The 15,239-nt window shown below is 43.7% G+C and overlaps 1 protein-coding gene across 1 annotated transcript in view; it reads right to left on the reverse strand.

The window, feature by feature from the left end:
* Nucleotides 1-11,630, reverse strand: part of RAPGEF5 (Rap guanine nucleotide exchange factor 5) — a 156,854-nt gene extending 145,224 nt beyond the window's left edge. The window contains exon 1 of the mRNA XM_064704463.1: nucleotides 11,274-11,630. Coding sequence (XP_064560533.1) covers nucleotides 11,274-11,462 — 189 coding nt within the window. The 5' untranslated portion in view covers nucleotides 11,463-11,630. The remainder of the gene's footprint in view (nucleotides 1-11,273) is intronic.
* Between the last annotated feature and the right edge of the window lie 3,609 nt (nucleotides 11,631-15,239).

Below are 15,239 nucleotides of genomic sequence, written 5' to 3' on the forward strand. Positions count from 1 at the left end.
TAAAGCAAGCTTCAATGTGTAGACAAAACAGTGTGGTTGATCAAAAACAGAAATAATCAAGGACAAGAAGAGGATTAAATGGACTGTTTTCATTGTGAAAAAGAAAACATAAAGATGCCCCAGTATTGTATCCTAGGCTGGATGCTGTTTCATGAAACATATTTATGATGTCAGCATCAAGATAAGCAAATTTTGTTCACACAAATTTGGTTAGTCACAATCAGAAGCTTATAAACAACTTCAAACAGACCTAGTCAAGGTAGGCAAGTAAACAGTGCTAAATTATGTTTATCCACATCAAAAGCAAGGAAAAGTATGCTGACAATTTATGCTGCTTTATATTATTTATATCAGCTAAAAGAAAGCAATCTGAATGGCTGGGAAGACATTTTGTGTGAAGAACTAATCAGTGGCCCCAGGAGCTCTGCAGAGATAGCAGATTGTCAGGATGAAAATCCTACATGATGGGGAGAGGGAGGAAATTGCATGATTTATATAGAACAGTGGTGCAGCCTCATCTAGGATATTACACTCAGCACAAGCCATCACTAGTTCAAAGGGACACTGCAGAAGCAGACAGAGTTCAAAACAAGGTAACAAAAATGATTACAGCATGGAGGGAGTCATCTAGTGAGATTGGAATTGCTTGCTTGAAAAACAGCTGTAAAAAAGAATAAAAAAGTTACATGTACAGAAGTTGGAAGTTCCCTGCCTCATAGGAACAGAGGAAGAGTCCCTGAAATTAAAGGTAGAATATTCAAAACTGATCAAAACTAAATGTTTTCACCAACAACAGAATTAAACAAAACTCAGTTTTCCTTCCCTTGTAAAGTTATTGTCACCAGACCCCACAGAGAAGCTTTGTGAATTTATGTTCCAAGATAAGTCTGAAAACAAAACACTATACAGATTCATTAAAAGACTGGCTTTGCAGATGCACAACATGAAAAGCTGTAACTAAAATGGTTAATGTTAACATGCCCCCAGCACCAGAGTATAAACCATCTGACTATTTGAAACTAGGGGGAAAACAAACAAACAACAAAAAACCAAAAAGAAAACACAAAACAAAACCAAAAAAAGTGTGGGAGACAGGCAATACAACATTTGTCCACATACTCTCTTGAAATCACAAGAAACATATTTATGGCTGAAACTGTTACCTGTTAGATTAACCTCATAACTTATGGGTACGGGACTAGATGAACCATCATCTTGACCCACTACAGTATGTTTTTATCTACTCTAGGTTTCTCTGAAAAAATTGCTTTGGGTTTTCTCAAATAAAACCTCCACCAGTATAGTGTAAATATTTTTTGCCACAATTGCAAATGATTAGTTTATAAATGGAACTCTTTAAGCAAGCCTTCAGGTAAATTCTCAGTTTATGCATCCACTGTATGAACTGAGGACAGATATCTGAAATGAAAAATAACAAAGAGACATCACTCCTGCTATTCAGCTTGGAGACTCACCAATATTAATGCATGTCCTGGCAACCTAAGAGACCTATTGATTTGCAACCATTCGTTCAAGTGCAGTGAAAGCCATAATTAGATAAATAGCTTTGGTAAAACTAATCTGAAATTCATTTGTTTTGTTTAATAGGATAAAACAAGAAATTAAATATCTGCTCAATGTTCCTTAGTATTATTCAGTGCAATAGTAAAAATATAAATAAAGACATATTAATTTGACTGCCATTATTATTTTTTGCATTTTATGTATTTTGTTGCAGCAATTGCCATCAAAAGCCATAAACACAGATACTATTTATGAATTACTGTGCTCCAACAGGCTGAGTGTTTTTATCAATCTCTTTTATACCTGTGGAAGAAAGAGAACAGGTCTTTTAATGATTTGCAGACACTCTTTGAGCTGACAGAGTATAATTTTAAGATGATTTGCATGGTATAAGTTTTTCAAGTATCAAAATTACAGCTTTTACATAATGATGCCATTCTTGGCCAATGGGAATTTAACTCTGTTTAAGTTTTTAAAAGTGTTTATAACAGTTAAATCTAACAGGACTATTAATTTTTGTTTCTTAAATAACTTTTGCCCAACAAAATGCAAGGAAGGCTGCTTTAGAGTATTCCCACATGCAAATCAGTGCTAGTCGTGACAGATGTTACAATTTATCCTGCTTAAGTCAAAACACACTTAAGCTTGGGATAGGTTGTGTCCTCCTCTTTCTTCTTTGGCAGCTAACTACTCAATTCTGCCTCTGTTCCTTTTAGGGCTTGGGTCTCCCACAGCCCTCCTTAGCAAACACCACACAACACAGTTTGTCCTGCAACACAGACACGGCATCAGACTCACAGCCCACACCCCCAGATTTATTTTTACTGTCAGGAGGCTTCAGGCGCTGCAGAAACGACAGGCCACAACAAAGCACTGGATTGTACATGAGCTGGGATCAAGAGCAGGTCTAAGTGATACTTTTGTCTCATTCCTTCAGCCACCCAATAAACAACAGCTTTGCAACTTTCAGTGCTGTGTGTGTGTGCATTGTTTTTCCTCCCCTTCTTTCCATCTTTTAAAAATCAATTGATGTATCACTGAACTGGATTCACCTATGGGATGAAGTGGAGCATCTGTTCAGCAGTGTGCAGTAGCAGTCTATTGCAGCAAATGATTGCCACATCCATCTGAAATTACAAAGTGTTTTAGGTCCACTGGGTCCAGCTCTCTTGGTGAGAACTTGGCCAGAAAACTACAATTAAATGCCTATCATCTTTAAAAATGTATAAACAAGCCCCAAACACCTGTGCTCTCTCTCTCTCCCCCAAGCCACATCATAAATCCTTGATGTTCACAAGTGGTCTGGACCTCAATTTTCTGTTGGGGTTTTTCTGTGGGATTTGAGTTTTGGGGTCCTTTTTTGTTTGTTTGTTTCAGTTTTTTAACCCAAAATACTCCTTCCTCCTCCTCAATGTTGACCTACAAACTGCACACCATGTACTTCATCATGGAGGGCATGGTTTGACACACATTTCTTCCACCGGTGGTATCAATTCAAGCAGCCACTGCTCCTTGCTTGGTGCCACTCATTCCACAGTCAGAGTGATGATACTGACACATGCACGACCTGCAGAGAGGCTCAGAAGGGGCAGCTGCTGGAGAAGCTGCCACAATAAAACACACACACACACACACACACAGACACAGATAAAACACACCCCATAATTAAACTAAAGACTCTCAACTATTCCTTTCTTTATCGCTCTAACTCATGTATCCTATGTCTGTCTCAGTTACATAAAGGCTTGAGTATGAGGTTTAGGAAGCAGGGAAAGAAAGGCAGTGTCCTCAACAACAAGGGGAAAAAAGTTGCATTCCTCACAATCAGTATTTCAAAAAAGGAAATAATCTGGCATTTTAAGATTTAACGGGTTAATTCAGTTCTAAAACTGAAGGCAGAAGATCCCTACTGATGCTATGAATACACATCTACTACTATTTATAGAGACTGAAGGACTTTTTTCTCCTCCAATCAGCAGAATATTTTCTTTTAGCACTAAAAGTAAAAAAAATATTGACTTTTAATCAGTTAGACCACTGAGTCTCTCTGTAAGAAAATATCTTTCGAAAAATGAATTAATCAGAAAAAATTGTATACCACAGGATTTAAATTATTAATAATTGACCCTAGCTTAATACAATGTCTAGAAAAGGATCATTTTACAAGGTCAGACTAACCCAAACCAAACAATAAGTTAACTGAGTTAAAAGACATTGTGACAATTATGAATAGCTACTGCATTTTATGCCTAGAATTTGCAAATACTCACATCCTGCTTCCATGGCTTTTAACTTTAGAGCCCAAATGACTTCTTTTTTATCCTTAAACTCATGCCAAAAACACAGGTGTACCAAAAAATGTTTTAATAAAAAGGTGTCATGGATAAAGTTTATACCCCAGAAACTCAACATAGTCTGCTTTTTTTTTTCTCTTCTTTTGCCCTTTTGAAAAGCTATCATTGTCTTTTCAGCATTTTCATCAGTATAAAAATGCACAGCTTATTTTGCAATTTCCTCACGGCACAAATGGAATTCAAGCCACTGGGGACATACAAGTAACAACAGCTGAATACAAATCTTAACAGAGTTTGTCATAATTGTACAGTATGGTGCTGTTCATTCATCCTGGCAGCTGGGAAATCTACTCTGAATTAACCAATAGTACAGGTTTGTAACCAAGCAAATCAAAGTGCAAAATTCCACTAAGTTAATTTTGTTTGTTTTCCTGTAAGTATGCAATCAGCTCACTTTAAATCAAGAATTTCAACAGGATGTACCACTAGCAGAAATTTTGCAAAGACACTAATTTTACTTCCAGTGGAGTTGATCTTATTTCCTTCATAGACTTCCTTGATAGGTTTCCAAGCCATACACAGCAGTACCACATCTGAGGATTTGCAAGCTACATCCCTTAGGAAGGGGAGCAAAACCAAAAGTGAAAACACTGGGATCCAACCAGAAGAAACCTTCAAGGATGATCAAACTTGCTTCTGCAGTCCTTAACTGAAGGCTTTATTTTCAACACAAGACAATAGGCATTTAAAGTCTGAGCACAAGCAAAATGAGCTCAAGGTATTTTCAGCTGGAGCCCGATTTGCAGCCCGGGAAAGGGGTTACAGTCAAGTCTGGTTTATGGTAGGCAGGTCAAAAAGAGGCTTATCAGGATGTGCTCTGGACCAAAGCAGAGAAAGGAAACAGAGCCTCTCCCATAGTTTAAAGCATTTTTGGTGTGTCGAGGAATCTGTGTTGATTTTATGCAGCTCCCATGAACACAAGCCACATGATGGCACCTATTCCCCATGTGTTGGCAGCGGCACCAGCTAATGCTGCATCTGGACTTTCCCAGGGATGTTTAAGAGCAGCTGACTGTCTGTTAGTCCAGGAATTGCAAGCCTCACTCCCAGCACCAGTGTAAGACCACAGGCAGTGGGCATCATCCCGTCAATCAGGCTAATCCCCAACCTCAGGGAGAAAAATAGCTTTGCATTCTGCAAAACTTACTAGGTTATTTCCTAGGGCAGAAGTATGCGTTTACTTTCCATTTCATTCAACTGTAGTTAATCAAATCCAGGCATAATTTCTCAGATGTCATAACACATGGGTTAATTAAGAAGTATTATCAATTTAATAATTTACTGAAGACTGACTATGAAACAAATTATTATGCAAATAAACACATGAGGCATTGAAATTTCCCACTAGCTACCATGGCCACTGTTGCTAAAGCTATTTTATCCATTGCTCAATAATTCATGTGTCACCAATCACAGAGCTGACAAGTTTAAGGATACTATATGTGATATGTGAAGGATAATTATCTTAATCGAATACATCTAACAGGAATACATAATAATCCTGGTTACAATAGGAAAAATTCAAGACTACTTACCACAACTATTTTTAGTCACTTAATAGCTGCAGAAGTGATGGGGATATTAAGTTACTGAGTAGAACCTCTGTGGCAGACTTGAAAGTAAAATGTCACCAATATCAATCAATCAACTTCAATAATACTTCTGACAATAAAACTTCCAACCCACAGAGTCAATCCAGCACTTTTGTGTGCTGATTTCAGCCTGTACAGCATCTACACAAAACATTGCTGCATCTTTTAAATGCAGAAGAAATGTCAAAATTAAAGTCTCTATAGTATATAAAAACATAGATATCAGGGAAATAATTATGATTTTTTTTCTTCTCATTAGCAAGACTGGTAAAAAGAGCATAAAGTTGCTAATGAAATGTGATGATGGCACAAAATTGGAGGTATTGTCAAAACCCATGTAAACAGAATGGTGTACTGGAAGATTAGGAGCCTTCGTGAAATGCAATACTAGGAAAAGAGTGTAATTCAGCAGCATGAAGTACAAGGTCACTCAGGCACCACGAAGATGAGAAGCTGCCAACAAGGATATGGACTGCCATAAATGACTACAAGTCATTTGCAGGAGGATTATCTGAGTACAGAGCAGATCTATATGCTCAGCTCAATCAAAACACGAATATCAACCAGCACCATGATGTAGCCATGGAGGGAAGGACAGTAAATTCTGAGTGTTTCCAGCTGCCAGTTTCTAATGTCCTGGCAAAACCTCATCAACAACACTATAGTCTCCCCAGCTGCCAAAAGAATTGATTAGAGAATAGCTACTTGGATGACATAAGCAACTGAAAGCCCCTAACAGGAGATGAAGAAAAGTTTAGCAGAATGTAGGTTGAGAGGATCTGATGCTTCATTTAATTAAAACAGATTGCATATAGTTTGATTTTTCTCCTCTGCCAAAGAGGAGTTGTCTCCAACAGCATGACAACTGCTAGTGCCAGAATACATGATAGATATCCCTAATGCACTCCAACCCTCCAGCTATTTTCAGCTTGGGAACCTTCTGTGTCTGATGAGGTTTATGTATCCTCAGTACGTTTCTCTTCCATGAACTTCTCCAGATTCACCCTGAACTCATGTAGACTTTTAGCAGCTGTACCACAGCTTCTGTAGTTTATGTTCAACCTGTAACCCTACAGCCAGCTACATCCTGACAAACATACAGCAAAGTGGCTGCTCAAAAGAAAGCTAAGGTGAAGACAGTCTGAGAACATCTGCCTGGACAAAGTCCTCTAGGAACCTCACAAAAGTAACTACAAGGTCTCAAAAGAGAAAATAGTCTCTTCAATACCTCTTCAACTTTGATCAAGCCAAAAGGTACATCCATGATGAAGGCTTCTACAGACCAGCAGGATCTTTCACAAGATCAGGGTAATAGGGTTTTTTCCAGATCCACTATTGTGACAAAGAGCAACATTGCTGCTCATGTATAACAGTATTTATCTGTGTGTAAATGTGAACCTAGAAAGCAGAAGAGGTGATTAAAAAGGTGTGTGCCTCTGTGTGTGCAAGATGATTCCTCCTCCTGAGCACTTCCAGGTCCATAAAGAATAAAACTGAGTGTGGTGAAAATAAGTTTTACCATGATGGAGTGGCCTGCAAGAGCTCCCTGCTGGTGCTTCCAGAGGCATGGAACTGTATTTCATCACTAGTCACAGGAGAAAAGGAGAGAGAAGAAGATATCTTTAAGAGGCAGCAGGAGGAGCAGCAAAGACAGTTCATAAGCAAAGTACTCATGCCTCCTACACGTAACACATAACTCTGGGAGGCAAACTGGGAAACAGAAGGGTCTTTCCAGAGAATTTGAGAAAGGGCATGGTGGAGGGGAACAGTTCCACAGGGCACAATGAGCCACTGCAACAGATCCCTCCTCTGCCTCTACACAAGCTCTGGCACACACCCAGCTACCACAGCAAAGGTTGCATTTTCTGCTATTTTATCCAGCAGAGGATGATGAGTAAAACCTTCACCTCACAGCTCACTGTGCAAATGCAATGTAATCATCCATGCTATCTTGGATTACTGTGCTACACCTGTCCTAAGACTGAATTTAAGAAAAAAAAACACCATCAAGGACAAAGTCAATGCAGAGTTCAAAGTTCAAAAGCTTTAAAAGAAACATTGGGCTCCCCTAGACAAGGAACTGGGTGTTTGTTTTATCTAAATGACTGAAGCAGTGGAGTGTATTTATGTTTACTGTTCACAGCACAGAATCATCCAAGTAGGATGGTTACTGCAGCTTTTTCTACAAGGTGCTTTTCCATCTCCAGGTTCTTTATATGTATTCGTACTGGACATATCCCAAAACAGAAAGCAAAAAATACCTATTTGCTCCCCAGTTTTGGAGGTCGCTGAACTGAGAGGGAAATCTAATTTTGTTACACTGTATTTTTAATTATCTCCATCTCTGGTCACAACTTTCAGATAGTTTAGTGTGAAGGGCTAAGGACTGAGATGTCCAAACAGATTGAAAAAATTCATTTCACCCCATACTGATTTTCAAAATGTAATCAATTCTTTCTATGTATACTACCCTCTACTACACAATGTTTTCCTTTGCCCTGAAGCCCAGGAAGTATTTGAACAGCATGAAGTGAAGTACATACTTAAAACAATTATAATACCCTTAACACTTCCATTATATTTTATTATCCATAGTCCCCAGGCATGCACACATGTAGATTATCTGTGCTTTATAGATGTGGGGGCGAACTGCACTGCAGGCAGCCCCTGAGCAAGTCAGCATCAGAAGCAGAACCCCTGTTCAGGGGTCACAATATTTTTCTAGGAAATTAAACAAGCCAGAATTTCAGCTGGTCAGCATTTACTTGAAAACAGCTCACCTAAGTGAGCAACACTCCTGATGGAACCAGCTGGACAAATAAGGCTCTCAGCTTGGTGTTTGAACAAGCAAAAAAGGCACAAAGAAAAGTCACTGGAGAGGAAGAACAGACTAAGTTTTTTTCATAAGCAAACAAAGCCTTCTGAAAATTAACTTTGGATTAACTTGAAATATTTTGTTGAGGTGGGGGAAAAAAGGAATCTTTATTTCATATGTTATTGTTACTGCTTTGTCCAACCTTATTTTAAGACTTAAAATTTTAGGGTCATGTTTAAAAGGGAAAGTATAAAAATGCTGCATTTTATTGTTCCAACATGTTTTTCTCTCCCAAATACACTCCTTCTGCAGGTTTAAATTATTAATCAGATTAAATAGAAGTACATGAAGTGTCACACCTTTCAAAGTCCATTTCTGGGGGTAAAAGACACATGCAGAGAGCAGACAGGAATCAACACAGGGTACTACTAACAGAAACAAACCGCTCCCTGGATGATTACACATACAGGGAGATACTCCATGCACTTCAGGTGCCCAGTTTGTCTCCAAAGGGAGCAAGTGGATTAACAACCCTGGACTCTTTGTATAACCTGCTCCTTGGAACACCCCTCTAGGCACTTATGCTGCTGAGTAATTTCATCTGCAGGATAGTCCCTGCAAACCCAGAGATGGCAGAGCACAGCATTCCCACTGTCCACATGGGACCAAGACACTGCTGCAGCTACACAGCATCTCCCACTGATCCAAGGTCAGAATCATAGAATGGATTGGGTTGGAAGGGACCTTAGAGACAATCTAATTCCAACCCCCATGCCATGAGCAGGGACACCTTCTGCTAGACCAGGTTGCTCAAAGCCCTATCCAACCTGCCCTTGAACATTTCCAGGGATGGGGCGTCCACAGCTTTTTCTGGGCAATCTGTTGCAGTGTCTCACCACCCTCACAGTAAAGAATTTCTTCCTAGCAGAAGATCACTGGGTTGACTCCAGACTGCCTTACAGATTCACCATCCTCCCTCTAGTCTTCCTAGCAAGACAGATGGTACAAGAAAATTTTACAAGATGACCCACAGGGCACTGGGAGGTGAAGCCATAGATGACACCACCACTAAATCTATCACACTGTGTTTGCTGGTCCATGACACAGAACATCAGCAAAGGTAGGCAGAGTCTCGCTGGAACTCTGTGAAACAAGAGAGGACCAAGGGTTCATCAAGCACAAATGAGGAGCTGTATGACCCAGGAGCTACCCAGGCTTCTCACCAGGATGTTAACTCACCCACAGCAAATATTTACAGAGTAACTGTTGTACCGCTCACTTGTCAAATGCTTTCAGTAGTGGTGAGGAATAACCACCAGAGTAAACCTGAGGCTGCTCTGCATGGTGTCTCCCTGAGGTGCCATGAATTTGTTTTGTTAAAACAGTGTTTCAGACCTGCCTGCAAACTAAAGCTGCCACCAGCAGCAGTTCTGCACTGCTTCTCTCCTCCTCACTGCACACTTGCTCCATTTCTTTGGCAGTATGCCTTTAATGAGGAACTAACCACACAATTCAGAAAAGGACTTTCTTCATTGGAAGAAGGGTATCTGTCACAAATATCCTCCTAGGGCAAAGCAAGACTTGGCTGTTTAACTGAATCCCCTTAGCTCTGTGTTCATATGGACAATTTGCATTGTAATCAGGTGGATTACTAATTCACCAGAACAATAAAAATAATTAGGCATCTCCATACAGGTCAGTCTTTATTTTTTGTGTTGAATGTACTGGAGGAAAAAAAAATACTGTAAAACTGGAATCTGAATCCATTACTTAAAAATAGCTATTCTCCTGTGAACTTATATACTACCTTAATCCTAATTATCTTCCTTGCCTATATATCCTCTTATAACAAAGACTTCACCCAGGAAGTTTGGTTTGAAATTCACACCCTGGTATATTTCACAACTTCCCCATGCAGAGAAATCATTTTTTTACATGGGCAAAGTACTGCAAAGTTGATGAGGGTACAAACACACACCATGCTGACTTCCCCCAACTCTCTGCACAGGTGTTTATCAGTGCACTGAAACAAAACAGCAGCTCGCCTGATTCCCAACACGGACAGACCCAACCACATGTGGATTAACCCACTCCCTCATTTCGACTGCTCAGGAGATGGGTTACAATCCAGTGCGGGCCTGCAAGTGAGGTCTGACCAGACTGAGTGCCACTGATCTGATGGCAATGCCATCCCCCGATATGGCTCCAGTCACAACTGGGAGAGCTCGGAGCCACGGGCAGCTGCCTGCCAGTGCAGTTCCCAGCCACGGCAGTGTCACGCTGGACTTCACCAGAGCACTGACTACCCTGCGGAGACACACCCCCAGCCTCTTTAAAAATGGGTGAAAATGAGAGAAATTTGGACGGGGATCTCGGTCATGCCCACCTGACCCCACGGCCTCACTGTCAGGAGGAGACATGCGAGGTTGAGGGCCAGGCGTGGGCATCCCAACTTCACTCCATCCCAGCTCCACACGCTGCAGGGCACGCTGGAGTTCGCCGATGGAACGCGCGTGTTCCCCGCTGTCTCAGCACAGGCGCGCTGTGCCTGCCGCCTGCGGAGAGCATCAGCCCGCACGAGGGGAAAGGGACAGAGGGGGACAGCCACTCGAGGAACCCGGAGATGGGACAGGGACTCTTTCTCAACCTGGTATCTCCACCAGATGTTCCACCAGAGCTGGCAGCAGTGGCAAGAGCCCGGGGGTCCTACAGGCACCTTTCCCGGTGGGTGCCGAGGTGATGCCCGGGCATCCTCCCTCGCTCCCTCCCTCCCTCATTCCGCCCGTGCCCCCGCTCGGCCCCGCGCCGAGATCCCGCGGCCTCCCGCGCACCGCGGCCCGGCCGGGGGCGCTGCGGGCGGGCCCCGCCTGCCCCGGGCACCGCAGCCCGGCGGGCAGGGCACGGCACGGCAGGGCAGGGCAAGGCGGGGGCGCTGCCCCGGGCCGCCGGCGGCTCCCTCGCTCTCTCCTCACTCCCTCCCTCACTCACCCGGCCGGCGGCGGCCGCGCTTTTCCTCCGCAGCGTCAGCCCGCTCCGCAGCAGCGCCGGCAGCTCCCGCAGCTTCTGCCGCAGCTGCACCGGCGGCGGCGGCTCCTGGGCTCCGCCGCCGGGGCTCCAGCTTCGGGCCAGCTCCGCGCCCTCACACGGCGACGGCATCTTCACGGAGCCCACGGCCATGCCGCATCCCTGCCGGGCTGCGGCGCGCAGACAGCCCCGCTCCCTCTCTCGCCCGGCCGCAGCCCCAGCCCCAGCCGCGCTCCCACCCACAGGCAGCACTCGGCGGGCGGGCGGGCAGGCAGGCGGGCGCTCCCCCGCACGCAGCGCGCTGCACTCGCGCACCTTCCCCCGCACGGCGCGGCCCCAGCGGCGCAGGAAGCCCCGCCGGCCCTGCACCGCTCCCGCCCCGCGGCTCCGGCGGTGATAAAGTGCAGGTAATGAGGAGGGTGGAGGAGGCGCGGGCGGGAAAGGCAGAAAGTCCTGTTAACTCCTTTGCGCTCGGGGATCCGCAGCCCGGGCTGTCCCCACCGGCCCTGGCGCCCCGCACCGATCCGCACCCGCGGCGAGAACACGTGGGAGAGCGGCCAGCGCGCTCAGAGACGGCCGCTCCGAACAGAGGAGGGGTTCGGGCTCCTCCAGGGGCTGGCTGGCCTCGGCTTCCTCCTGGAGGCTTTCAGGACGGGGCTGGGGGAAGTCCCAAGCAGCCTGGTGTGACCCCCCAAGCACCGAGCCTGTCTGGGCTGGAGGCCTCTGCACGTTCCCACTTGCCCGAGTTACCCTTTGGTCCAGTGATTATTTATAGCTGCAAGGGCTGAAGACCTTCTCTGTTCCCTTCCCAGTGGTTTTTTGACTCAAAGAGGTGTTTCATCTTCCAGTGCCAGCCAGCATTGGTACTGGAGAAACCAAGCAGCTCATCCCAGGTGAATGACTTGCTTCCAGTCATTCAGGTAATCCCTGCAAGAGAACTCTCAATGAGAGAAACCAATTCCCTTACTATTTGTAAAAGACTAGTCTAGAATTCAGTTCCATGAGTTATGGGGACTTTATTTAGTCTCTGGAGCCTGCCTTCTGTATACTCATGGTACAGAAATTGCTTCCTCTCTGCCAGGCTCTATTTGCTCTTATTTAGATCACAGAATTGATGGGTCTCCCTTACATATATCTTCTGCCTCAAAGATGCAAATAAGGCTGACCTGCTCATCCAGGAGGAGTTTACCAGTGCCTAAATGTCTGAGTAAATGACATTAATAGTCAAGCCAATTTCACAGCCTTGTTAGAGAGAGCTGTTGCCTTGTCCCAGCCAAGAGGTCCCACTGGTTTTAGGACTCACCCTAGTATTCCTCCAGCCCCACAGGAGGAACTGGAGGCTTAAGCCAGGGAACTGGCTTAACGAAGACACTAACCTTGGGGGGAAGAAGTAAAAAAGGAAGAGGTTGTTTTCCTCACTGATGTGCTCCCTAAACCAGCTCCTCTGGGATCACATGCTCACCCACAGTAGAAATATGGCAGATGTGCCCAACCTGTGTCAGGGTGCTGAGACAGAGAACAGCCTCTTCCAGCATCAGTGTGACATTGAATTATCTGTCCCCTGAGTGCAGCAGCAGCCTGGCTTTCCAGCAGCACTGGCCTGAGCGCAGGTTCCTGTGAAACAGTGATCCTGCCTGCAACCCATGGATGTGTTCCTCCCTTTGCCACCCTTCCGTGGGATCTGGTAACCATCAGACTCTATTCAGCTGATTGATCTGGTGGAAAAATAACACTTCAGGAAATAATGGATTTTCCATTGGCCAGACAGCTGAATTGATCCACCCTGTGACCCCACAGCTGCAGGATCAAGGAAGGCAGAAACCTGGAAGTGAGGTAAAGCAGATCTGCTCCTTTCAGAAGCAGTTAAATCAAATTAACTGCATCCTCTGTGTATGATTTGATGAACAGTGTGAATCAGGCCAGCTTGGGTACTCTTGAGAGGGACGGGGTTTGCTCCAGCCGCATTCTGGCACCACCTCCTTTTTGCTGCTATTGCCCTTTACATTAGCCAAATCTGAAAGTAAAAAAGTAAAAAAAAAATCACCTATTTTAGCAGAGTGATACAGGCCATTGCAGTGATGCCTATTGCTGACACAAAAGATAGAGAAGAGACAGGATAGTGGCAGCCCTTAGACAAAAAGTGTCCTGCAGTCCTCAAAATGCCAGAGAGATCTGGGAGTCCCAACCGGCAACATCAGCACCAACACTTGCAAAGACATGGGTGATTATAACAATCCCAAACATTGTCATGTCCCAAATATTTCTATTATTATACTTGATTTATGCTTTGCAACTGCCCTGCAATGTAGTTTTGACAGCTGTGTTGCCTGACAGCCACTTTGTCACAGCTCAGGATGTAATTATGAAGAGAAGTGTATCTACACCCAAAAGAGTAATGGATCTTTAGTTTGTGGGCTTCACAAAAGGACCATGTTCTTTGTCTGAGTCTTTAGGCACTGCTGCAATACAAGCCACAGTAAGACAACTCAATAAAGTGGGGCTTATTGTGACAGACTGGAGTATAACCAGAAGTAATTTGATTATGTTAAGAAAGAGTAAAATTATGCCAGTGCTCAAAATGTTTTGTATTTTAACTAAGCAAGATAACCAAGCAAGTATAATATGTAAACAGTGTCAAAAGAGAAATTAATATGCCCTATGGTGTGTTTAAAGATTATCAGCTGCCAGACAGCATAATATGGACTATCAGTTGTCAAAAAAATTTAGATAGGCCTCTCTAGTTTTTGCTTGGATCATTCCAGGTTTTGGGAGGATTGTGGTAGGAACTGTATAAAACAAAATTTTGTGTTGCTTTTTTTTTATTAAGCCACTGAAAGTTTAGCATGGTGAATGAGTCTGGGTTTTTTCTGCAGAGGAAAGGGATGGGGATCAGAAAGCAAAACTAGATCTTGTGAGAAGGTGTTTGGCAAAACAGTTTCATTTAGAAAACCCAGAGCAGTGTGTTGCAGCCAAAACATTGTGTTCAGGGCACCTTCTTTTCAGTGAACTGTCACTGAAGGCACAGCAGGGATCTGAGGGACTGGGGTCCCTGTTCTCAGCAAGTTTGGTTGGCCTGCAGGTGACTGGATTTTCTGTCCCTCATAGACACCATCAATAACACTAAAGGAATATCAGGTCCACTGACCATGTGCAGACATTGGAGATTTCCAGTTCTCCAGATGCAACAATTATCATTTGGTCCAATATAAAACAGAACTAAGGACACATGTGATGCTTTCTAGCAAAAATTCTAAACTTTAATGTACCTTCCAGAGGAGTCTGGACTAGGCATTGTTCCCTTACTTGCAAGAGCCTTCATATAAATATAGAAACATCTATGTTTAAATAGATACAGGATGGAGTCTGGAGACCTAAACAACTCTACTGCACTTTGCAGATGTGGAGCCTGGGAGTGTCTGCTTTTTGAATGTGTTTGTTTTTCTTTCATGGTGTAAGCACAATCAAAAGAAATGCAGTAAAAACAATGCAAGCTGTTTCATGCCTGTATGTGTTTCACATCAGTTTTTAAGTAGATCATTGCAAAAAAAAAAAAGCATTGCTTGGTATCAGACATTTCCTAACAAAGCATAATAAACTCTTATTTTGGACTTAAAGTATTAGGAGTTCTTGACTCACTTGGAATAATTGACAGATGCCACTTCAGTTTTCCCCTGCATGAAGGCAGTGCAGAAATAGAATTGCAGAGTACTGGTGTGCAGGAGCCATATGTCACTGACAGGCAGCAGTCCTTTTTGAATATTTCCTCTCCCTGACCTGGCAGGAGGCATTTAGAAGAAAGAAATTATTTTTCCAAAACAACACCACCCACTACACAACCAGCCAAACACTACTTCCCCTTCCCCAGGCAGTCCTGCTGGAGTGGGGATGGGGGTGGATGCTTTCCTACCCTTTCAGAAACTGAGTTCATTT

This window comes from Zonotrichia leucophrys, chromosome 2 (assembly GCF_028769735.1).
Source record: "Zonotrichia leucophrys gambelii isolate GWCS_2022_RI chromosome 2, RI_Zleu_2.0, whole genome shotgun sequence".
Taxonomy (NCBI): domain Eukaryota; kingdom Metazoa; phylum Chordata; class Aves; order Passeriformes; family Passerellidae; genus Zonotrichia; species Zonotrichia leucophrys.